This window comes from Helicoverpa armigera, chromosome 14, assembly GCF_030705265.1.
Source record: "Helicoverpa armigera isolate CAAS_96S chromosome 14, ASM3070526v1, whole genome shotgun sequence".
NCBI classification, from domain to species: domain Eukaryota; kingdom Metazoa; phylum Arthropoda; class Insecta; order Lepidoptera; family Noctuidae; genus Helicoverpa; species Helicoverpa armigera.
In genome coordinates this window covers 11,773,554-11,800,032 of record NC_087133.1, presented here as the reverse complement: position 1 = coordinate 11,800,032, position 26,479 = coordinate 11,773,554, and the positions used below count along the sequence as shown (strand labels likewise).

At 32.5% G+C, this 26,479-nt stretch overlaps 2 protein-coding genes and 1 long non-coding RNA gene across 3 annotated transcripts in view; 2 read left to right on the top strand and 1 right to left on the bottom strand.

The window, feature by feature from the left end:
- The first annotated feature begins 2,342 nt into the window (after nt 1-2,342).
- Nucleotides 2,343-4,501, top strand: LOC135117743 (uncharacterized). The gene is made up of 2 exons (XR_010277109.1): nt 2,343-2,480; nt 4,281-4,501. It is a non-coding gene; the product is annotated as an uncharacterized LOC135117743 (long non-coding RNA).
- Nucleotides 4,502-8,536: 4,035 nt separating this feature from the next.
- LOC110378411 (uncharacterized) lies at nt 8,537-10,932 on the top strand. Its single transcript, XM_021337646.3, has 2 exons — nt 8,537-8,637; nt 10,640-10,932. The coding sequence occupies exons 1-2, from the start codon at nt 8,626-8,628 to the stop codon at nt 10,859-10,861; spliced, it is 234 nt and encodes a 77-aa protein (XP_021193321.3). The 5' UTR covers nt 8,537-8,625; the 3' UTR covers nt 10,862-10,932.
- An 8,315-nt stretch (nt 10,933-19,247) lies between these two features.
- Nucleotides 19,248-26,479, bottom strand: part of LOC110375089 (orexin/Hypocretin receptor type 1) — a 76,190-nt gene continuing 68,958 nt past the window's right edge. Inside the window, exons 2-3 of the mRNA XM_064037939.1 lie at nt 19,309-19,408; nt 19,248-19,257 (exon numbers count right to left, since the gene is read on the bottom strand). Coding sequence (XP_063894009.1) covers nt 19,248-19,257; nt 19,309-19,408 — 110 coding nt within the window. The remainder of the gene's footprint in view (nt 19,258-19,308; nt 19,409-26,479) is intronic.

The window sequence follows — 26,479 nt, the reverse complement described above, 5'->3', positions numbered from 1 at the left end:
AAATGTTTATTATATTAAGCCACAAAAACCAACATTAAAACAAAGTATAATTTAATTTAAAACTTAATTAAAAATTATCCTTAGTTATATAAATAAATGTGGTTAATGAAAACAAATGTAGTCCATCCAGCAGATAGCATGTTGTATAGACATATATGGGCAACACTGCCGCCACCGTGTTAGTACTTGCCATTGGAAGTAATGAGAGGATGAGCTAACATATCAGTATTTACTAATGTTGTAAAGGTAAAGAGTTTGTTTGTTTGTTTGATTGCTTGAATTTGAACTATGGGTACGATTTAAAGAAAAAATTCAGCCTTAGATTGTAAAATAGAGGCTTGGGTTTATCCGGGTGTGCGTAAGCTTGTCTATAATAAAATATATAGCAGGTAAGATATTTTACAACTGCCAAAACTTGAGGATAATATCCTGCCAAATTAAAAATATTTACTTGCACGCATTTCGACGGAACACCATACCTATGTGTATTTTCTGCATCCAGTTCGAGTTAAATAACCTCAACCTCAACTCATTTGCTCATCGCATGACATTATGCGAAACAAAAACAAAACACTAATATAAAAAATAAAAAGGTAATACCAAGAAGCCTAACCCACTCAAATAGATAATCAATACTTAAATATTAATCAACCGAGCTGTGACCGAGTGTACCGATAAATAATTGTCCAATGCTAAGTAAATCGATCGTGACCGCATTAGTCAGCCTTATTAGCCTGACATTGACTTTACTGTGCAGGACATAATGTGAGTCGGATGTAGGTGAAATATACACTAATCGTTATTAGATGGATAGAAAGAATCTAATGAAACGTTGGATGGATTGGAAAATCTCGTTTTGAGTAATCGACACCATCATTTTGACAGATGACCAATCCATCTTTAGATTATGTTAGGTAGGTACTCTAGAACCTAAGTTTTAATCGATATATGTAGGATATTATCTCAAAATTGATTTTACTGTTTTGGCCATATAGGTACGTACCTATAGACGTACTGAGAAAATCTGGTCCCAAAAAATTGCAAACTGATTTGAGAGTTCAAAATTTGAACTAAATACATCTTGGAGTAAGTTTGGATCTAAAACAGAGTGGTTACTGACCGAAAGTCATGGAAAAAATTCTAATTTACTCGTACCTTTCAGTCGAACTTACAATGTCACCCAGTCACCTACTACTCAAATAGTCAATCAAGATTAACTAATACACGTACTTACATTTGAAATAATTAACAGCCTTATCTAAGCAAAGCTTTAATACAGTCACATGTTCCATTGACCTTGGACCAGAAACTATAAGCGTTACGTACTGTGGGATCCCAATTGGTTACGTATTTGATGACGCGATAAAGACCATACATAGAAAATCTGTAGGTACAGTATGATTGTGATATACTTAATAATTACAATAGGTTGATATTGGTATAAGTTTAGGCAGATTGGAGTAGGAGAGCTTAAATGACTATGTTCGCGAAGTGCCGTGGATTCTAGTGAAAAATGTAGAAGAATGTAAAAATATTCTCAAGCTGATTTTATTTACTTTTACATTTTGCTATGTGAACTTGGCATAGTAATACAGTTAACCCAATTCGTCCTAAAAACCAAAATCCTGAAAATATCGCACATATGAAACTTTCTTGGAAGGCAAAGTGCAGACCAATTTATTTCGGTTAACCCCAATAAATAACATTTGTCCTTGATCTGGCAAATGAGGCCGAAAACTAGTCCAATAGACATACAAAGAGACTAGTTTTCAATAAAGGAGATTGTGTAACAAATGCTGTAATTCATCCTGAACAACCTTATTTACATAGATTCCCTTCTAAATGTGTTGGTCAGCCAAAAATATGTGGTATACATATCAAAGGAAGGAAGGAAAAGTAGGACACAAGACAATATCTTCGATTGAAAAAACTTTTGTTGGTTCCTGTGGTTTTATATCACATCCTGAGAAATTACATCTTCTATTAGGTTACGGTCCACTTGTGTAACTGTACAAAAATCTGTGATTATTAGGTAATATTTTAAATTGCTTTTGAAATGCTTATTATCAGACTAATTTACAGGTTCATTACTACGCGTCAAAAAAAAATCCTCCTCATCGCTGTCAACAAGGCGCGTGCCCAAGAGGCTGGCATCACCGCCTCAGGACTGCAATTTTTTAATATCCTTTGTCTAAGGTAATAGCCGGCCTTTTGGAACCGGGAAGCATTAATCAGCTCCTTAGATAGTTACCCATTATCAATTATAAGTTATGAATAATTACATACTATTACACTTCAAGTAAATTGTTAACAAATATAAGGAAGAATGAAAACAATGCAACATAATACTCTATTGGTGTCAGATGTATTGTCATTAGTTAGGTAATCTATTGTTGTTTGTAGAAACACTGCTCATATATAAAGGATAGATCTTAGTTCAGGAGATATAAGGAAACAAGATGGACAAACATATTATCGTGGTAAGTTTATTAAAATTTGTATTAATTCAATAATCTTCTTATTCTGTTAGCTATTAATACTTCTGCAATTACGAATCTTTATCGCTTGCTTTTATTGCAATGACAAGTTCACTATGTCCGTTCATTCACGACCAGTGAGTTTTTGTTCATAAGACTGCATTCCGACCTCAGGCAAGTAAGATTTTCTAGTGTTACTATAACGTAGTAAATATCAATGTCCAAGACTATCGTAGGTAATATTTGATTCATCTTTTTATAACCTCCGAGATAAAAGATAAACCAAAATAAATATAACTCTTCCCACACCAAAAACTTTAATCTTTTAAAAAGTACAACAAAAATAATTTGAAGAACGTCAGAAAAGATAATAAAAGATTGAAAAAGATGTCTGTCTTTTAGCTAAAAAATGTCCAACAGTTTTGAGACCCTGACAACTTGGTAATTTATTGAAGATAACCCACGCTTACAAGTTGACAGAATAAAAATAACTGCCCATGATGTGAAAACTATGAAAATATAATAAAAGTATAGAAAACATTCTATCAGTGTTTACTTTGTAAGAAGGTTAAAGGTGAACATTACACTATAGTTTTTTTAGAAAATTGGTCTAATAACACAATGCCGTAGTTACTAGAAAATAACAATAAAAATATTTGAAATTAGTTTTAGTTAAAAAATACCAATTCGGTTTGTTGAAAACAAATTATTTTCTACTCGGTTTTATATTCATGTTAAACTTTTTAATGAGCTTTTTTAATCGAAATTTTACAAAATTAATAATTATTCATGACGTACTAATTTCAGAGCAACTACAACTGTTTTCTAGTTTAAAATTACAATGCGCCATTATCTCTGTGAATACAATTACTACGACAAGTGTATTCACAAAAATATTTAAAAAATGTTTTATTTAATTACGATATGTATAAAAAATGTAAGTATTAAAATGCTGTCACAAGTTATGAATTTTGTTTCGGATTATTTTTAAAAGGACCTTAATTTCCCTTTAAAAATATCTATAAAATAAAGCTTATAAGTATTCATTCATATTCTATTTTCCTTTTCATGTTCATTCAAAAGCGTGGAAATACATTATGACAAAAACAGTCTTATTTCACAATTCGATATACCTAAAGACAATTTATTTTTCCACTATTTTGTACTGGTTTCTTTGAGTTTTTTGAAGCCTAGGCGTTCTCTTTTATCACAAAGACATAATTTGACCAATAAAACTAAAGTAAATATAGGCACCAGACACTTTTGTTCGCACCTATACCAGACAGTTGATGATCCAGTATATTTTTTCAGTAAATCTATAAATATTATTTATTATTGTGCGTCCGTCTGTGACAACCTGTCATAACAGAATGACATGGATTTGTGGTCGTCTGGCAACAGGTCAAACTTGCTGGTTTTAGAAATGTTTTTACGCGATAGGTATACGTTTATGTTTTACGCTGTTTCGAATGTAAATATTTTTTCGTATAGTATTATTTATTTGCTATCATTTATTGAGCGTGCTTTTGTTTGTGTTTCGAAATTACTCTTTGGAACTAGATTTTTGACGATTTTAGACAATAATGTTTAGGATCAGCGTGACTGAAGATTGAGTTTCTGTGGGATTTATTACAATATTTTTATTTTGTGACAATTACGATGCGAGAATAGGACCTAACATTACCACCAGACATAATTTTACTTCCCCAAGAACAAGACACCTACTTAATAGCCTGCACTCCATCGTCTATTGTCCTTCCAAAGTACCAGGGCACTATAAAACAAAAGAGCTCTTTGTTACAGGTGCTCGCCATACTCGCGGTCGCAGCTGCACTGCCTCCCTACCATGGAGAGGTCATTTCTTACCACGGGAGTCCGCCAGCTCTATACGCAGTATCTGTTGGGCCCTCCGTACATCCCATACCGATGATACAACAGCCGATTGTCAAGTATCGGGTGAAGACGCACTATCAAGTTGTTTGAATAAATAATATTCGTTATTGACTGTTAATGAATTTATTATTTTATTATCTGTGTCTTTTTATGTTCCTTAAAACAATGCCTAAACTGAAAAGGAATCCGCACACTCATACTAGAGAAGTTGGTGCTTTACCCACTTGGCACCTATCTGTGAATCAATTAGTTAAACTAAGTAAAAAAAAATATTTTATCTACAAAAATGCCTGAAAGCAAATAGACAGTACTTATACATAATATTCTATTAATTCTTTTGCAAAAGATATCCAAGACGCAAATAAAACTTGACAAACAAACGTCCAGATATTTTTTCGCGAAAGTCACGTGGCAAAGGTATCTACGTGGTATTCTGATCACGATTTTCAGCCGACTGATATTTCACAAATGACACGTACTGCAAATGATACACTTACTTATACTCTGGAGTATACAGGTAGAATGTAAGACTGTCTATTCAATATGACAGTATCTCTCTTAAATTATAATATTGTATGACTCATATATTTTTAATCTTTTTCCTTCTTCAATGTTAGAATGGATATAAGTCAGTCTTTAAACAGGTTTATCGGAAGTGTTATTTTGTTTCAACGAGCTAATCTTAGGAAGTACTACACTGAATAAAAATATTTCAGAGTTAGAAAGCAAGGCTATAGGATATTTTTATCCAGATGCGCAAAGTAATTCCCAGGGAGCACGGATGAAACCGCTGGCTGAGGTAGGCTGCACCATACAGTAACAACATTTTTCCATTACCAAACAATATCATTAATTAAATCTAACCTTTAAAAACTTACATCTTAACTACCAAAACTTTAAGATTCGAGCTGAAATTCATGATTTACCCTGAAACTTCCCAGAACTCGTTATTTTGGCCTGTCAGCGACAAAAGTGTAATTAAGCCAAGTCTTAGAGGCTGTTACACCTAACTGATAGTTAAGTATGGAGTCAATGAACTAACCAACAGTTTAAATAGATGGTTTAACTTCAATAGCTTGCATAATGTCACTGCGTCTATATTTTGTTTAGAGATTTATTTTCTTAATTGAGAATTTGGTTGATATGGTCTATAGTGAGGTGCTTGAGAAAATTTATAGTTTTTCAAATTGAATGGCTGTGGATTCTAAGGCTATTGTAGCAGTTAATTGTGCAGTTTCATTTTAAATAAGATGCAATTTTATAAAAGGCCGTTTGCGTCTGGTTAAATGGCATTTAATTTCGTGTAAGTAGTTTTAGAACTTCATGAATGTTTCGAGTTGCAAATAAAATAATTTACCTGAACATAGAAAGCAATACTTATTGAAGAGCAATCATCCTCTAATTCATCAAACATTTGCACTAATTGAAAACTTCTCGTTTTTGGAGTCGATCAACAAAAGCCAGACGTATTCTAGACAAGGTTGTCATAAAGTATCCACCAGTAAGCAGGTCTATCACGCTGGAGTGCACACAGTTGCATCGACTTCTCAAACTTGACACGTTAATTGTGTGGGTGTGTGTAGGGTTCAGCGGATCACACACTAGCACACGCGATGGAAGAGCTGTGCCGCGCGTAGTCGCGGTAGTGTGTTGTCGTAAGTATGTTTTGTACGAAAATCAGTCGCAAACTTTTTCAGTGTTACTATCAGTGTAAGGATTTATTCCAATTCAAACAATGAAGACTTCATAGAATCGCAAATGTCTGTTAACAGCTGAAGATGATAACTTACGTATAGCGTATATAGCCCTACATACTACAGAATTTCAAGCAAGTTAGTCGGGTCAACCTAGCACGCACGCATTTTAAGGAGCACAAGATCAATTTAACAGTCACACATAAATGGTATCAAGAAGTCAAGGACACATGTAAGCGCACCTGAATGCGTCACATGGTAGTGTGTGATCCGCTCAAGGGTTGAACCTTTCAAGTTCATTTAATTACCGGAGCTGCATTGTCTTGACTTATGAATAAAATTATAAGAATGGCGAGATAAGGAGATGGTGACTTTGAACCCTGAAAGATATTTTTGGTTGTTCCACACATTTAATTGATTCTAATGACTTTTACTAAAAATACTATTTTAGATGTCATTTAATTTAAAGATATTTGCCTAAATAAACAAATAAACAAAATTTTTGGCATTCAAACATAATATAGTTTACGATAAATCCCTTTAGGTTATGTTTTTAATTGAACTCTATCTTAACAATAAATAAAAATATACATTTGAAAAATTCTGTGTGTTGATGAATTATTCGCATTTTATTTTATTTCAAAGTTTTACTACACAATATAGTGATGGCAAGTAAGTAGGAAATTGTAACATCCGCGTTGGAGACGACAGCAAGCAACCTCCACTTCCCGGTTACAGTAGTTACAAGTTTATTGTTTATTTTATATCTTTTGTTTAAATTACTTTTGGAAAAATAAATATTTTATTTATTAATTATACTATTTGTATCTCAGGGCAATATTTTATGAGTTCTAACTATGGAGTATTCAAGGTAATTACTAGGTATAGGCAAGAAAATTGTGAATTATTAATAAAAAACATTACGGTTCAAGATCAATCAGAAATTCTTTTTTTTTGACACAAGTCTTTTTATATTTGGAAATATGTAAGTCTTTTCTTCTTGAATTTATTCAGATTTTAGTAAATAAATAAAAATAAATCTTTTAGTAATAACAGTAAATATCTCGTGTATCAATTAGAATCGTACACAAGAGTATAGCGATCGGATCGGCGACAACGCAATACTACGTACACACTCACTTACCGTGGTGTACTTGTGTCTGTATAGTTCGCTTGTTGAGGAGTGGCGGTTATTGCTTAATAATGAATTTCGAAATCCCGAAAAAAAAAGAAAGTAATACACCACATTTGCAAAAAGTTAAATTATTTTTTACTATGTAATCTATACTTAACATTGTATTCATAAAACCTCGAAACTACTGAATCGAATAGAAAACATCTTTCACAGTTGATAAGCCGTTTGTGTAAAATTAAATTAATGTTCACCACGCTCTCAAACAGTCAATATTCTTTACGATGTACTACTTATTCACCACAAGATTGAATTATAGTTCATTTTTTGCTACAAAAACTTAAACTAGTACAACATTCAATAACCTCAACGATTTCGTTCATCGTAAGAAATTATAATGTTTCCAAGGAGCGCCCCTAACCTTAATTAGATAATAAATCTTAATTGTTAAGAGGACGATGAAAGACAGATGCTGGGAAATATGCCTATTTTTCTCACTAAACATTCCTTTAAAAGTGGTTCTAACTTTTGATGAAAATTCTTGCAATTAGTCGAATTTTTGTTACTACACTAACTTATTATTGTATAAATGTAATGTTTCTGTAATGTCTAAAGCAATACTTATATGTATTTGTCAAGAAACAGTTAAATCAATCTTAATTAATTAGAATTAAAAGCTAAATTACACGAGACACATTATTATTTGTCTGTTAACTTAATTTTAATTCGTAAAACGAGAAGGCTTTTACAGTCTGAAACATGTTTCATTGAACACAAATGACAGTTGTTTGTAGAAGTTTGAATAAATAAAGCGAATAGCCATTTGTGATTCAAATTACTACAATGATTAAAGCAAATTGTAGTTTATTAACCTGTCTATTTTATTATACCCCATTTTGTCTATTTAGAGTTTCTATTTACTATTTTATACAATACAAATAAAAATACTGTTCAAAGCCTCTCAAATCTAATTTGGATGCTCTTAGAAATTTTATTTTGGTACATTATTGTGGTTACTCTTCCAATACGTTATTTTTTAAATTGCTTGTTTAGTAACCGAAAATGTCAAACGTATTTTTCCATTATAGGTATTTTACTTAATGAAATCGCAAAAAAATATGTATAAACTACTCCTCTATAAAATTCAGCAAAAACTTTTTAGTTTGTTTTCTTATTTTTAATTTTCTAAAAATAAAGAAAATACTAAAAAACATTTTTAATATACGTTACGCCAATCATCCACACACCAAGTATAGAACAGTGCTGCACTCAAGTTGCATATTGCCAAACGGTAAGATTTATTACAGTAGATGCATATAGCCTAGACCGTAGGCCCTAGGACTATAAAAGGACTAAACCTAGGTGATCTAGGTACACAGTCACACAGCATCTACGGATTAACAGACAAGAAATCTCATTGTACTGCAAAATGTTCAAACTGGTAAGATAATTTTATTTAGATCTTAATATTTTAATTATTACCAGTATTAGGTATATTAATATCGTATTTATTTTGCTGTCAGTTTGCATCTTTAAGGTATGTTTATCAATTTCATTTAACTGCATTTCTATTTTTTTTATCGATTTGCGACTGTATTTTGATGTCAACTGAAAAATATATATTTTTTCCATTTAAGTTTTTATAGCTCTGCAATCTGTCTATAATGTTGAAGGGTCGATAAACAAGTTTATTTCGAGGAAAACTTACAAGAGTTTAAAAAAAAAATCAATTCTAAAATAAAAAGTTTTTAATAATGACTTCTTAACTAATTAATTGGAACAAACTTACTGTTTTATTAAAATTGAGTGTTAATTGAAAAGTTAATGCCACATGAATAGTTTTACTAACGAAAGAAGCTTTTATTTCTAATTGAAATTGGATTATTAACAACTTCCATTCACCTGGGGACCTAAACTATGAATTCACAAAGTTAATTTACTTTAAATTATTTCTTAATAATTTAAATTAACAATGTTTTAATTTAACTCGTTTAGACTGTATTATGATTAATTAATGTCAAAGTATTTTTTTTAGTTTCCTCCTGTACAAGTTTATATACAACTACACTATTTTCAATAATATAATCTTCTAAGATTTACGAAAAGGCAGAGTAAACGCGTATCCTATATCTGTTCCCAAGTAGGAAACAGTCGTTATAATCTGGTCCATTTTGAAAAAAGATTTTGTCCCTTTTTTTATAACTATTGACAGTGGTCCCAATAATAGCTTTTCACAAATGATCCACCTACGCAATAACACAGGCTGCTATTTTTGTAACCCCACGCAGGATTGATAACTTTTATACCAATATATACAATATACCTACATATTGTTGTTCAAATAACATCACACACTTTCAATTTCAAAGCACTTATCTGTCACTTAAACTTGTATGAAAACTCTAAGAATAGACACATAGAATTTTCAGCATAGTATATTATATTTGACAACTACGCATATATAAATATGTAGGTCGTTCTATGAATACGTCTTTCTATGCAAAAATGAGGTGATTTTTACAGCCTACACTTCCTGGCAAGTTTTCAACAATGAATTTATACTACGTAGTTATTTTAATCGGCTATTAACAAGATAACGATAATCTTAACTTTATGGTCTAAATGTTACACAAATCAAACTATATAGGTAGGCAATCGGTAACTAATAGGCATGAAATCGTTGTTATTCACATTCTATTCCCGGTTCATTGAACCGCTTTATAATAATCGATTCTAAAATAAATGGAAAGTCGAGAATATCAGGAAAAACTCGTTAAAACTAATTACTGTACCGAATAAGTTTGTAAACGTAACAAATGAACTAAACTTTAGTTCAAAAATTATAGTACTAACTACGTTTCTAGTCATTTTGATACTTGGTATAGGTATGAGTTAAGTACACATTTTTTTTTTAATTTACTAATATTATGTTATCTATTTGCCCGTTCATCAAAAAAGATCATATTTTTAATTGAATACAAAGACTCGTGTCAATTTATCTTGAGCTACATCACTCACAATTCAACGAATTACGCAGACTCCGTCTAAACTATTCCGCCACTCTTGATTGCCTATCTATTCTCCCACAACTTTAAAAGTATTTTGCAAACGATGCTATTAGTGGCTCCGATCGACTAAATACCTCCAAAAGTTTCAGGACATAGGTGTATGAACCTGTAACTTCTAAATCATGTATGAAGTTGTTTGAAACACTGATTAAATTTAGAACTTTATCTAGCTAATTCCCGTAGTCCTGAGGGAACTATTGCACGGCCAAAAATATTTTCTAACTTTTAACTGCAAATATTTAAATGCTATTTTAGCAGTTTTAACTCTGTTGTTCGATCGATCGAATCGAATCGATTCGAATCGATCATAACAATACATAATTTAAGTGGTACAATCTACAAAGTCATTCTAAATACGATACTCATTTGTTTCAGACACTTTTCTTCGCCTTTCTAGCGGTCGCCCACGCAGGCATCATCGCCCCCGTGGTACCAGCTCACCCCGTGGTAGCTCACCACGTGGTAGCCCCAGTCCACGCAGTGTCCCACAGCGCTGTGGTCCATCCCGCCCCTATTGTCCACGCGCCCGTGGTACACGCCGCCCCAATCGTACCAGTAGTCAGACATTCCCCGTTGATTGCCGTCCACCACGGCTAAAGTATCAAGTTGGGCTCGTCCAAATTCAGTGATGTGATTTTGTGAATTTGATTAAATTATTTTTTTATATATTTTGTTTGTTTTCTTTTATTTACCACAATCGCGTTCGACTTTTTTCTACTTTTACGTAATAAAAGACGACTTGAATATCAAAACTGATAAGATATATAATATTTTGTAATGTCATAATGCAAATAACATTTGAAATGCAGCGTTAATTTCTAGAAAGTTTTATTTCATACACTGAAACTATTTATCTGACACAAACAAGTTTACGACCACCGACTAAACTGATTCAAACACTTAAATAAAGATTTTAAATTACGTATTTTACCTATTAAAAAGAGGCTCTCAATAATTTGTATAAGGAAGGAAACGGAAGATTAAACTATTTTTGGACAGCAAAAAATTCCTACACTTCAACGTTCTCATGACAAATACTCAGAACCTTTCTGAAACCCACAGATTTTTTCAGACCATTATGAAAAAGTACAGTTGTACATCAAAGGGTGTAATATAAGAGATTTATGTACCGTTTTATTTCAGTCGAGTAGGTGTCAACGACATGGGATGTAAATAGTCGCGCCGACTCATCTGCAGAACACGCTTAGCATAAACACCTTTGTCATAAGCCCATGGCGTTTTTATGGGAAAATAGGACTATAGAATCATGTGGTACATAAAGTTTATTCAAAAAAATATTTTGAATAGCCTATCTTATCTATAAAATCACATTTTTTTTCAAACTAGAACTATGAGAAAAAGCTAAGTTAAAAGCTACATCGACAATAAAAATCTTGCCAATATTCCAAAATTATGAAGCTATAACTTAACATGGATTTTCATTCCATTAAATCAACTTCATATACACAAAATCTCTGCATGAAAGTCAAGAGATGCAACTCCAGACTATGAGTAACATTACCATCCTTAAATCCCCTTTATTACCCAACCACCACGAACGTCGATCGCAATCACAGCAGGACCTTCAGAAAGATGCATTGTACCCCTCGTCAGAGCTTACTCCCTAATAAAGTGTATCTTCAAGGATAATTACCTACTTAGGGAGCCGGCAGTATTCGCGTTAATCCCCTCTTTGTATAGACTTCTTTATGGACCTCCTTGAAAGTTAATGACCCATAAGGATTCGCTCTGATTTTCTGCATAATACCTCAAACCATTTTGGGGGGCGAAAAGTACCAATTGATCGATTGCTTATTGCTTGTGTCTATTCTGATCAATGCATATTTATGAGGTCATTGACCGTTAAAGCGCACGTTATTGATATCATAAATATCAGGATTCATAATTTATTTCGTCCCCTTTTGTTTTGTGAGTATTTATTTTCCGAGCGGTATCTGTACTTACAGTGATTTAGTACGAGGAGAAATTAATTACTTTTTGTCATTGTGTTTTTGATATAACATCGTATATACGAAATATAGGCCTTTTAGTATTATATACCGATTTAGTGTTATACATAATTGTAATCTGCTTTGCTGAAGGAAGATGGAAAAGCCCTTATTAGCTAACATTTAATGAACTTCATTTTCTTCCACGTTATATTAACGGAAATTTATAATTCCCTTTCGAGGTCCTAATTAACGAGGGCCTTGATTCTATAAAAATAAGAACAACATTAAAATCTTCGGTACTTTTATGAAAAATCTCTGGTTTATTTATATTATCTGAGGAAGTTATAAAACGACCTTTGTTTGGTCAATGAATTAACGAAAATTAACATTTTGAATTGCTTATTTCATTTGCATATAAGTTCCGGCAAAGCGAGCTATGATAATCCAAAAATGTTTATGGTACATTGTATTTCTAACTTCCTTACAATAAAAAAATAAACAGGTATGTAGGTGTGGGTTGAATTTGAAAAACAAATGAATGTAGGAAACTTTTCGGTGCCTACGTTTGATTAAGTTGTTTTCTGTACAAAGTGAACCCTTTACTTTTTCGAATATATTATCTTCCTACGAATGCTTTGATAAGGTAGTTTGTTTTGGAATGTTTTTATTAAGCCGCGTAAATGTCAGATCTGGGTGGATATGAGTTAAAATAAACATAAATACATAATATGAGTTATGATATAACAAACTTCTGTTACATACATAAAACTCCTATAGACTAATATTCACCTTAGCTATATTCCAAGTAAAAGAGCTTATCATTAATTGTGAATACTAATTATGTATTACGGACCCAATTTTTTGTGAGACATCTTGCAATTTCAATTCCACAATTAAGTACATAGTAGCGAAAATTTTATCACACACTTATCATTTAGTTTATACCATAAATGAAGTCCTAGACTATACATACCAGGTTGGCACAAGGCGAACTATAAATACCAATGCCTTGTACAGACTGAGGCGCCATCACGCTATGTCGTGCGCTAAATACTTTAAATTACTTAATATAACGTCATATTACTCATAATTTTAAGGTTAACTTCGGTAGTCAGTAAGCAACTGTTGGTAGTTGGTTGGAATGCTTGCTCTACACAGGTTTTAGGACAAAAAAATCTTTCTTTGATAAATAGTTAAAGTCTCTAGGGATAAAAGAGTGATAACATATTTGAATTGACTTCAAAACGATTAATATCGTAACTGAATTGTTTTAAATAATAATTATAGTTTGAAAAATCACTAACAGCTTATAACCGTATTAAGTAAGATAAACCTATCAAAAGTTACAAAGAATGGCATGGATAAGATAATTGCAGCCAAAAATATTGAACTACAAGAAACCATAACAAGAAATAACCACAAAAACCGTTTTCAAAATTCAACCCAAATAAAATCAACATAAAATAAGAATGACCTTGAAAAAAACTGATAAAACAATTGTTTCCATAATGGAGCATTAAGTTTAACCTTGATTTGACATGGGATCCCCCAGGGCAGTATATTATGCCCACCCATGGATGAAGCAATGATATCGAGAGAAATGGCTTCCGGAATTTAAGGGTTCTTTTGAAGGTCGCGGAATATTGAAAAGAAAATTTATATGCCTTTCATTTATAATGATTTAGAGATATTTGCGGAGGCATTTGAATAAAAATATTGCTTGTAATCAAAGACTTAATAATAAAAAATACATTCAGTTAATCCCTTCAAAATTAGTTTTATGCTTATTCTGAAATATCAATCAATATTAAGATAAATCAAAGGAATAACCATATTTTAAGCTATGTCTCTTATAAAAATAAATCCAAAAATACTCATAATTATTTTTTACGGAACCAAGCTCAATAAACAGTTCATATTGTTAGTTGATCCTACTAAACAAAAACAAATTCGGTACTAGGAAATAGCTACTATCTGTAAAAGATGCTTACCAAACAAATACAACATACTATCTTAATAATAAAAAGGACATAAACAAGGCAATCTAAGGGATAGTGAGCAAATCGAAGGACCATTGCTTCACAATATATCTTGGACTCCAAGGACCAACTCTCTTCCGTAATACAAGATGTTATCTTGTATTGCCTTGTACGCATGTTTTGTTCTAAAAGGCTGTGCTAGCCTTTTGTCATATTGGCAGGATATAAGAAAATACCTTGTACTCTTCTGCAGAAATAAAAGACTTTTTATAAAAGTTTGCAATGACATTACGAAACTTAATCAAACTTCAAAATAGTTTACTATTGCCAGTTTTTATGTCACCCAAATAACCTACTTAAAAACACTGCTTTATCAAAAACTTTGCTTATAAAAGGACCCATATAATAATATATAAAAAATAGCAAAAAAGCTCAAGGCCACAAAATAAATGTAAATACATCTCGCCAAGGTTTCACAGACCACCCCAGTTCCCAGATCTTGGGTGTTAGGGAACATTTTAAATAAGCATCAATCATTAGCGAAAATGGGAAACAAAGTAGTTATGATTTAGTATCTCAAGGTCACAAAGCAGAGAGAAAAGCTGTGGTTACTGAAAATGATCTATTAGATAACGATAGCATTATGAAGATGTATTACGCAGATTCTTAAGTTAAGTAATTGTTGTTTTCGTGTAAATGGATGATATTATCTAATGGTGGTGTTTGATCACAAACCACGGTTGCGTCATTGTAGACAAAAACCATTTATCTATTGCATTGTATGCTTGTCATGCTCTTAGAGATGAATTCGATGATTCATCACTTTCTGTATGTTCTTCTTTCTTCGTAATTAAGATTACAGTGTTTATTATGAAAAATGTTTAATTTAAAAACTAGGTCATTTGTAAGACACTACTGAGCTTCAACGGTTATTCAGAACGTCACGATTAACACTAATTTTAATAGTGTATGTAAAGCAATATTACATTAGCCAATTAACTTCGACATTCCAAACAATATTTTCCTGGAAAGTCTGTACATAAATAATAAAATCCGAAGCCAAAGTTGTCATTATTACGAGCTTAATCATTTAAAATATTTTTAAAATTTAAAATATTTTTGCCTTAAATCTTTGACAAAAATATCTGACATTACTCCTCGGAGAATCAACAAGACTTTATATAGGTATTCTGTAATATTAATCAATACTCTCCCACAATTTCAAAGGACGCTTAATTGAATTAACTTCTAGAATAAATTGGAAATTTCAGTCCGTTTGCAGTGAACGATTTAATTCATACAAGAAGCTTTGGTAACGTCACTTAAGCGTACCCCCACACTACAGAATAAACAGTTGGCCGACAGTTGGCCCAGCAGTTGCAAAAAAATATATTTTTAAGAAAACCGTGAATTTTAACAAAGTTTTTAGTCGGTCTTATACCGGTCAAATGACTGCTCGTTACAACGAACGTACTAGTATTCATCTCCATACTGATTTATGAGCCCAAACAAACTGTTGGCCGATTAAAAGTTTGCAGTTTGCTGGTACGCTAAAACAGATTATATATACCTCTGTAATTTCAATAGTCTTTAGGTCTAGAATCAATGTTTTGGATATACTGGTCAATGGTTAATTGGATAAAGGTGTTGATTCATTCGTGAGCACAGGAATTAAGCGTATTGTTACCTCCGATGAATGGCAAGGTCGGACAATTGTGTAGGGACGTTTATTATAACCCATTTTAATACAGATAAGGAGATAATATAAGCCTCATTAATAAATTAAATTATGTTATGATCTTCAATAAGTTTTTTGGCGAATTTTGCATATGCATGCAGAGACATGTTTACTTTCAGATTTGAGAAGTGTACACAATATTTAAATATCATTTGGGGATTTAGACAAAAACAGTTTCAAGCTGTTCAAAATGCAAATAAGTTCAATGGCTCGTGAATGAAATTGTCAACATGTATGTTGGTTTATAAGCGTTTTTAATATAAGAGAAAAGCAAAAGTAATTGAGCTTTTATATGATTTTTGTATTTTCGGCAGTTATTTATGATTGATGTTTTTAATCTAAGTGTTGCAGTACTTATAGAATCAGTTGAAATTGAATATATGTATTTTAACCTTAAAAAAGTTTTCAAACTCCTACTTTGCGACCACGGCAATGACCGCTTCCATTATTTACTGAAGAAAAAACAATGATTTAAACATTATCTCCTCAATTTTACCTTTCGTTTCCAAAAATAGAGTCCCTCAGAGCATTAAAGTTTTATTGTAAGAAAAAGAAATCCTTCGGGCCGAGACTATCTGTCTTGATCAAGTTAAACATGTTTTCTAAGACAATGATACTGAAGTCAGCTGGGAAAAACGGATCAAATTATTTAGAAATAATGTGTGGGTTTAAACCACCTACAGTTTACAAAATAGCAAGCTTTATTTGTGGTAATTTGTTATTTTAATTAGCAAAGGTTTCCACCCACTAATATTTGCAAACACCTCTGCTTAAATTGTAAACAAAATTGGTATAAGCATTGAATTTCTCGCCTATTAAGGATAATAGAAGAGGGATAAAAACATTACAGTTTTCTACTTCCAGTAGCTATTTCCAATACCGATTTGTACGCCTGAAATTCCTTCTGAATTTTAAAAAGGGCCAATGAACTCTAGAAAAATAACTAAAGGACATTTAACAAAATATTTAGCTAATACGTTAGAACCTGATTATAAGGAGCAAATAATATTTGCCTAATTCTTCGAACGAACAAATTACAACAGAAACCTTTTTGGAAAATAAATTATCTTTAACATGACAAAGTCAATATTTTTCTTCGGCGAAATTTTCAATCGTTTTATCTCTATTTCTCGTGTAATAGTGAAGATTAAGATGTTTTGTATTTAGTTTTAAACAGATTATAAGATAATGTTTAAATTGGTTTAATGGACATTAATTCCTTCAGGGAATCGGCTTCTCAATTTTAGATATCTACTGATTGAATGTTATGTTATAGCATTAAATCTTCGTGTGATGTAATAGTTATAATCTCCATGAGATCAACAGGAAGTAAACCTTATTAATAATAATAATTTTTTTTTTTTTTTTTTCTTTACATAGAGTATATTAAAAACTGCACCTACCACTGCTATTTCCCCACCACCCAAAGGTAGACTGGGAGAAAACGCCTAAGGCGTTAAGTCCGCCATTGTACTGTTTGTGCAAAAAGTTTATATAAATAAATAAATAAATAAATAAATAAATATTAACATTGTATGTAACTTATGAAATGTTGGTTTATCCGTACTTCCCTTTGGGGAAAATCCATGGTAATGTTATCTTGTAACATTATCATGGTGTTAATAATTAATGGAAAATTTCAATAAGACATAAAGCTGTTTCAGGTAGACATTTATTATGTAGTGTAGTATGAGTCATGTTTTTTATTCATATTTAAATATTTAATATTTAATCTGAATATAAAAAAATCTTCCATTCAAAACTCAAGGTTCTTTATCAAAAGAAATGCCCCAAGCTCTATCAGACCTCAGCCCCATCGATCAAAATTCTTGGCGAAATTTTTTGTCAGTTTGGGGTATGTTTGACTAATTTTGGCTCGAAGGACCTTGGAGTTTGGAATTCTGGTCCTTTTGCATTATAGGCCCGATATTATAATAAGGCCTAGTGGGTCAAGGTCCCAGGTATTGTTGGGTCGTCGCGACCCTTTTGGCGCATTCCGGGTAATTTGGAAGCAGCTGCATTTTATGCGGGTAGTGTTTTATTTAGTGGAGCTGAAAAGAGAGGAAATTGAATTTTGTGTTGTGTTGTTGTGAGACACAAAGTGAATCATAAGTGTATGCAACGTCGAGTAAAATAACTTTAACAAATATTAGTTTTTTAGATGTTAAAGGGAAATAATAAGTCTTTCTAAGTTTTAAAGTTCTATTTCAGAGACAGTAAGCTATGACAACCTAAAAATTTTAACTATCCAGATCAAAATCTATACCTACCAGTGAACCAACTTAAAATTTTTGAACAAAATTCTTTAAAAAGTTTTCCAATTTGCTGTTATCTAAACTCGCTTTTAATGGTATTCACAAAAGTTACACTAATATATTGGCTCAACTTATTTAGTGAACGAGCACACTACTTAGGCCCAGGTTCACCGACACCATAAACATAAGTTTTTAAAACAGCTGTTTTTTTTCTTGTTCAGTTTACAAAGTAAATAATAATTGTTTAAAATAAAACGGACGTTCGAGTTGTCGGTGAAAATGGTCCTCAGAACGAAAAAGTTTTTCTTAAATATTTTATAGATTTTTTTATGAATAACAACTGTGCTTTTTTCATCAAGAAGTTTTAAAAATAAATAAAATGTACAAGATTTATTCAGTTTATATTTTCAACTCAGTAACAGAATAAATAAGCATAGAAGGTATGTAGGTTATGTCACACAGTTATATGGGTTAGATAAACTTCAAAGTAAAGAGATATCATTGGTTATTAATGGTATCAGATCGTAATATTATGTATTACGGCGAATGAATCCTATATAAATATCCCGATGAGATCACGTCAAAGAAATATTTTATGTCATAATAAAATTTCAGTTAGTACCAAGTTTTTTGTAGCTATGGTTCTTTAGAAGGATAACATTAATTTAAAATTTTGGTACTATGTAATTTAGGTATATGTTAGGAATTTTATTTTCTTTTAGTACCAAAGTATTAAATAAACCTTTAGAAAAAGAAACCAATTCTTAATTTCGGCTAATGTGGCGGATAATGTAGAAAATATGTATTTAAAAGACGGATAATAACTACTCTCCAAGACGGATACTACGCACATTCTGGATTGATCTAATGCAAATAAAAGTGGCTTAGTAGCTCAACAATTAGGCATGGGAGAGAGACTAGTTTTTCCCAGTTTAGCTACAATAGAACCTAATGAACACAAATATATTGTCAATATGAATAGTTAACTTTTTAGAGGTTATCACACATGAAACAATCATTTAAGATTGCTGTTAAGATTAGCTATTTTTCTTTTCAGCTTCAACAGCACCTGTACAGTAAACATAAAGTCAATAAAAGCCTCTTTTAGCTTATTTCTTACCTGTCAAGTGAGACTGCCACCAGGCTGTAGACTGATGCGGCGACGGAGAGCCCCTGCACGTACGGCACCGTCTTACACATCAGCCAGCCGAGCACCCACGCTGTAACAAACATAAATAAATTGTTACAAGAGATAATTCAGGACAACAGAAGTGTTATGTCGTAAAAATAAACCTTAAGTGCTAATGTTATAAAAGAAAAAGTAACTCTGCAGTCAGGGCAACACTTTTTAACCTTGTGAATGACACATAATCTAGCTAGAGGCAAAGAAACAACATTAAGGCAATTTTTTTGTCCAGGTATAGTTCCCTTGAGACAGGCTTGGAATCGGGGAGAATAACTAGTTGCTAAAATACATCAATAATTCTCCTTCTATTCTGGCATAGCTTTTCGGGAGCTTATTTATTTAAGTGGTAAAAAATCGAAAGTGTAAGAAATCAAGCAAAGATTTTAGTTATTTAAAAATTAAGTAATTTGCTAGAAGAGCTTGCTTAAGCAGCTAAAGCACAGTATAAAATATTTATAATGCTCAATCCTTCTCCGTGTGAGAGGAGGCCTGTGCAAAGCAGTGGGACGATAAAAAGGCTGTAACTATGTTATAGTTATGTTGTGGCTTAAATGTAAGATCAAAGTGTTGAATAATGTTACGTTTGCTCAACTTGAAGAGGGCTTGTCATCTCACCGTCATACAACAATGGGAAGGAATTACACCATCTGTCATATCAAACATTGTATTTACATACACCATAGAACGTATAGACTTTGATGGCCACCATGTTTGTTGCGAAATACTAAGAAGGTCATAGAATTATTAATTAAATTCAATGAACATTATAATAAAATTAATCATTGGTCTATGTAGTATTAATCTTATTTACAGGTAATTTGTAAGTGGGACTTTATCTAAAAGAAGGTAAAATTATGTAACAAAAGTTACTGAGGTTTCCTAAGAAGAATTCTTCATTTTTGGGAAGCAGCACTATCTGTGCTGAATATGGCTATGTAAATTTTTTAAATTTATCTACGAGTGGTCTCAGTTGCCGGAAACCTCTGTTTAACCAGGTACGAAAAGGAGCAGCTAGTATGTGAATTTATGTTCATAACCTTGCCATGGTTATTCCATATTATTTCTATACGCCACACCGATAAAGATAGGCATATAAATTATTTAAAGCATATTTCTAAACTAAAAAAAAGGATCTTTTTTTCACTTCAATAACCTAATGCTCTTTTACCATAAAACGGTTGAAACCCCGTGGAAACGTCTTGGAACATACAGCAACAAGTGGAAAAGGTCACTAAATCAATATTTACACGGCACCCTGCAACCGAATGTAGGTCAGGTCAGTGTACTACCTGCGACCTCTTAGCCTTGCATTCCACCCCACCCCTCCCCACCCCTCGTACACCCGTCTTCTTCCCTCCTAACCTTGTACCCACGCATTACAATACAAAAGTCGGAAATGACTATACACTCTCCAATTAAATGTGAATCGTATTGTTTCGCCCTAAGTCTCAATTTCCTTTAAAACTCTATAGGAAGTTGCATACAGTGGAGATCGATTTGAATAGTAACAACTGATTTGATATTAATGATGCCTTAGTTTTTCTTAACCTATATTCGAGGCCTTGGCCTGGAAACGATTATATTTCGATAATTTTAAACAATGACAATTTGGAAAGCATTACCGTGATTATTTACGAAGGCTGGGGTAATGGAGTTGATTGATAGTCCCACGTGATTTTTGATCGTTAATTTATCAAGGGTCCTTTATCTAATATTATAAATACGATTTTGTCTTCTGTGTACGAAGTTCTCTCTCTACAGTAGATAGTATACTTTTTAGTCAAGTTTTTTTGTTCCACTTTTGGGTATACTTTAACACAATGCTGCCTAACTGGTAATTTACCAATTATAGTACAATATAACCTTACATTAAATGGCGTAAAATCTTAATCTAAGTAATCATAACTTCTGTTAAGTACACAAAGCAATCAATTAAGCCCACGTTAAAGTAACCTTTAGTAAAGTCGTGACTACACGTCGTGATTATATTGTTTGTGTAAATATCTAAACACCTGCGATGAGGTCTGAGGTCAAACGGCCTAGTGAGACCTACGCTTAATAAGGGCTGGTAATACGTGAATGGAGAATTTCAACTAATTAACCAACGCAAAAAATAACGTTTTTGTTTAAATTGAAATTGATGCATGTAGAGTAAGTATAACATTTTTAATAATTTCGTCAATGGAATACAGTTATATACTTCAAAAGAAAATCATTTATCATATTATAAACTAGTTTTAAAAGCAAAACATCAATATTTATAATGTAATTAGAAATTGATCTAATGCACTTGTTTAAATTTCATAAATAAATTTTCTTTGTATAAAATATTACGCTAAGTATCCAGAATTTTCACTAAAGTTTGAATAAACGAAAGAGCACCTGTTTAGTCTAAAGTGATTTTGAGAAACTTGATTGCCAAACAGCTTAATTTAAACACATTATTTTTTACTAAATAAAAAGCACATTTTTACTAATTTACAAAAATGATCCAAGCTTCAATGGTCCTGAAACAAATCGTGCGTACAGATGCGTGTGGCTATGAATAAATACGAACAAATGTAGTGATACCCTTAAATTATGTAATTGGGACGCACGACACCCAATACTGCTGGAGGTTTTATGATGCAACTCAATTTATTGGCTTTGTGCATGTGAGTTTAGTTCCTTATTGATTTTATATCTGAATAGGTAAAGTTCAAACGCCCCTTTTCGACTTAAGTAATAGTTTTCCCAGCTTTATTGCAGAAGAACTTCTTTTAAGAATTACATTACACCTACAATTGAACATACAATATTACAGGATAATAGCAATGAAATAAAACCTAATATTTAAAGCTTATCCTCTCCATTTCAGGGACAATAAAATTAAAGAACGATTTAAACTTAAAATAAAATAAAAAAGAAACCAATTCAACAACCCCACAAAATAATCTAAGTAGAAAATAACAGCTTAAAACACTCCAAACGGTTGTTGGCACTAATTCCCCCTTACCGAGCACAAATTGAGACAAATTGCTGCCCAGCCGTCGCACCAGACAACCAATTACGACCATTTCTAAGACCATGCTTATATCTAAATCTTTTTTCGACTGTGGGACCTTTTTTTTGGTGGGAAATCATCAAATAACTCCTACTGCTTGAAGAGTGTTTTACTGATTAAAACCCACCATGTTCCTTCTGATGGCTTAAGTGGATCTGGGATGCAGTAACTCTTTGAAACAATCTCACAGTCCCGGCAGGCTTTGGCGTTATGGGAACAAGGAGGCTTATTTGGTGGCTGAGTGGCAAATTATCAAGGTCGAGCTTCACTAAGTACGTTCGGTCATTAGGTGGGTGATCAATTAATTATAAATATTATAAAGAAAAGATGGGTCATCCTTGGCCAGCCTCAGTGTTTTATTATACAACAGCCATGTTTTATTATACAACCTCCTAATCATCATCAGCCTAATTTTGAAGAACTGAACCCATGAGAGGCAATGGCATGAGACCAATAGTGGAAGGAACATTACAGTTGGTTGTTTTAAACGTTTAGCAAACCACCTATGCTATATTCTTTCAATGTAAGCCAATTACATAGTAATTTACCTACAATTATAGGTTTGCTAATATGGTTCCTCATTAACAAAACTGTTTGAGCGGACAGTTAACTAATAGCAGCGTAGGTGTTCTCTTTGTCCATCATTGTAAGTAGGCTGGCCGCTTTGATCCAAGATTAATGCCTGGGAAAACAAACACCTGACACGTACAGAAAACTGGTCATAAATCAGCCTGTTCTACTTTCTGGATCTGGTCAAAACCCTCTGGTCAAAATGGATGCCTTCGAAGTCTTGCAAAAACTTATAGCTATGTGGCTGTCGATTAAAAGGCGCAAGAGCTATGAAAAAACTCTGCTTACTAAGAAAGCTGTGTTCACTTTGAAGCTGTTAAAGTCTCGAGCTTTAGCTGCTAGGCAAATATTGATGCAATTCTCTGCAACAATGTTGATAAGAATATGACTAGATAAGTAAATTGAGTTTACCGACTGAAAATTATTAAAGCATAAACCAAAACAATTGCCTGAAACGACAACCAACTAGATCAAACTGCAAACTTAGCCCAACGTACCTTGTTCAAACTTATCAATTGTCCATAACCATCCAAATTGTAGGACTAAGTTTATTTCAATCGCACAAACAGTGGTTATATATTAAATAGCTGAGAATGACCGGGTATCGCGAACAATGCTGTGTATAATGCAAAAGAGGATTGTCCAGCGAAGTGAGAGCTCTCCCGCCGCGGCCTTGAACAACTCATTTTATTGTCTGTATAGCTGTCGCGGATTAAATTTTCCTTTTTTTCCTACTTTAGCTGAAGATTTTAAGAATATTTGAGTGTTGTTTTTAAGTCTTGAATGTTTTTTATGAGATTTTTTATGGTGGTTAAGGAAGCGTTTGTGATTATGTTGTATTTTTCTTGTTTGTAAAGTTCAGTTATGATAATTTATTTGTTCTCTTCAATTTTAACAAAGAAAGAGCTTGAAAGAAAAATGAGAGGAGACAGAGGAAACCGAGATATCAATAAGTCTTCAAACTAAATTTATTGAAAAACTGAAATTCTAGAATCTTTCTGCTTATGAAAAGCAAATTGAAAACGTTACTTAAAGTAATGATACTTACACAACAGTTTAAAAAATGTTTTCATTTCAGAAATACTATCCTATCGACCACTTATGCTACGGTTTTTTGCCTAAAAACAATAACTATAAAAGATACGAGATACGTATTATTTTCACACCATCGACAGCCACTCTGACATCCTACAACTTGCAGACACTATCAACTCCAAGTTTAATGCCAAAACACAGCAGGGGGACCACGTTATCAGTAGACATCGTATAAAAATCGCAAAGACATGGTGGCACGACATGTCTCAAGGCACCTTCCACTTCCTTTTTCATTACGATGGTCCGGGGCCAAGTTACGCTGGTCGTTCGCTGGGTCAGGGAGACGCGGGGCGAAGGGAAATGTAGGTCAGGCCGATGAACTAGGCCGCCGGGTCTCAGACTTGTTGCGATCAGAACAGGTGAGCAGGATCATACGGATTATACACGAGTTTCTTATTAAGCAGATAAGTGTCAGAATTTTTGAGACTCAAGTTTATGGACGAAAAGGCTTAACTTGAGATCCTTTTCAAATTTTGGAGTCCTGCCGCTCCAAGTTATTGTGGCATAACCTTGAATGTCTTCAACAGAGATCAGAGATTTATTATCTGTATTGTGAAGCCTGATCTGAATTCTACAGACTGACTTAAACATTAATTAATTATCGTAGCACGTCATTCAATTGTTGTACGTTACTTTGATTTTCTAAAAACGATAGTACCTAAATATAAGTTTAGAGAAAAGCAAGACTAAATAGCCGTTAAGTTTAAAAGTCACGTAATTAATTAATTAGAGTTTGTTGTTGAAAGGTTTTGTCCAATAATTCACGAAGCCGCAAATCTGATAACAACATAACTCGTTTTGAACTTAAGCAAAGAGTCAAAAGGTTACTCGATGATACAATAACAAGTGCAGTTAGAAACTTTGATAAATAGAAATTTATTTATGTTGAACTCATCGTTAACAAACCACAGCATCAAACAATTTGAAATACGATTATGATTCATTGGGGCTCCTGATAATTGATATTACTTGAATATAATAAACAGTATTACGTGTCAAAGGAAGTCATAATGTGGTTTATAAGCCTTAATATGATTATACCAAAAGTACTTATAGCTCTTGAAAATGAGATGGTTCTTAAAGGGCAAAGGTTAATATGTTTCTGATATAAAATTATTGGAATCAGGAATACATTGTAGAATACATATTGGAAAAAGTTATCTACTTTGAGTTTTCTACTCTAACTATTCAATTTTAATTCCTAGTGGTTTATAAACTTTTTAGTTTTAATACAGATTCATTGATCAAAATAAATGACGAATAGAATCTGTTTTATTGATACTGACATTACCGGATGAATTCATCTAAGATTCCTCGAATGTATAATATATCTGTTGTTCAGAACATTGGTTAGTTTTCAGTGTTAGTCATGAACATAAAGTATACAACTTTTACGTGAAAATTACGAGTGACACTTTTAATCAATTTAGCACCAAAACCAGACCTATTTTCTAGAGCTACCAATTCAATTTCCCTACCAATTCCAATGGCCCCAGATATTCTGTCGTTGGTTAAGTGAGGTCCAACAAATTGGGCACAGGTCTCAAATATTGGAACACTGAATGTCCCACTTCCAGCACCTAGTTTAGGAGCTTAGGCCCCGACGCTAACTGTTTTCGGGGGTCATATAATCCTCTTAGGACCTTTTGGGGGTTTGAGATGTCGTGTGTCAGTGATTTAGTTTATAGACCCTACAACTCAAGAGTGTCTTAAGATATTATATTTTTTTAGGCAGCACTTATAATTTAATTTAATATTTTTTTTTGTAATCATTGTGTTTTACGATATATTTTTTCTCTAAATGACTGTCGTGTTAACCAAATAGAATATATTGAAAGACGACTTTTATTTCAATGTCACCGAAATATCAGTCGATAGTAAGTATTATGTTGAAATGTGTAAGTATGAAATAAATTCGTGAGTAATAAATCCTAAAAAAACCTTTCTATAACAAAGTAATTTTGTTACACGTAACAACTGAGCCGTCATCAAAATCTGAACGTTCCTCACAATTTTCTAGAAGAGTAGGCTTCTTTCTTAATAAGACATTTTTGTCCACACTTCATCGGTTTTATTATATTAATACCTTAAACACAGAGAAGTCACTTTCAGAGCGTACATTTAACCTTTCAAAATGATGAAGCACTGGAATTTTTGGATCATCATTGTACCTCAGAAATAACTAATAGTAAGACCGAGATTTTAATCTAATAGTTTAGAAAACGAATACGCGACTGAGTTGAAGTCATATTAAAAACATCGTATATGACTTACTTATCTCCTGCTAAATGAAATGTAATAAAATTTTAAAATGCATTTCTCTCAGTAATTTTCATTATAAACATTTTTGTGAATGTCAATTTATACTGTTATTTTATGCCATCCCACGCATACATT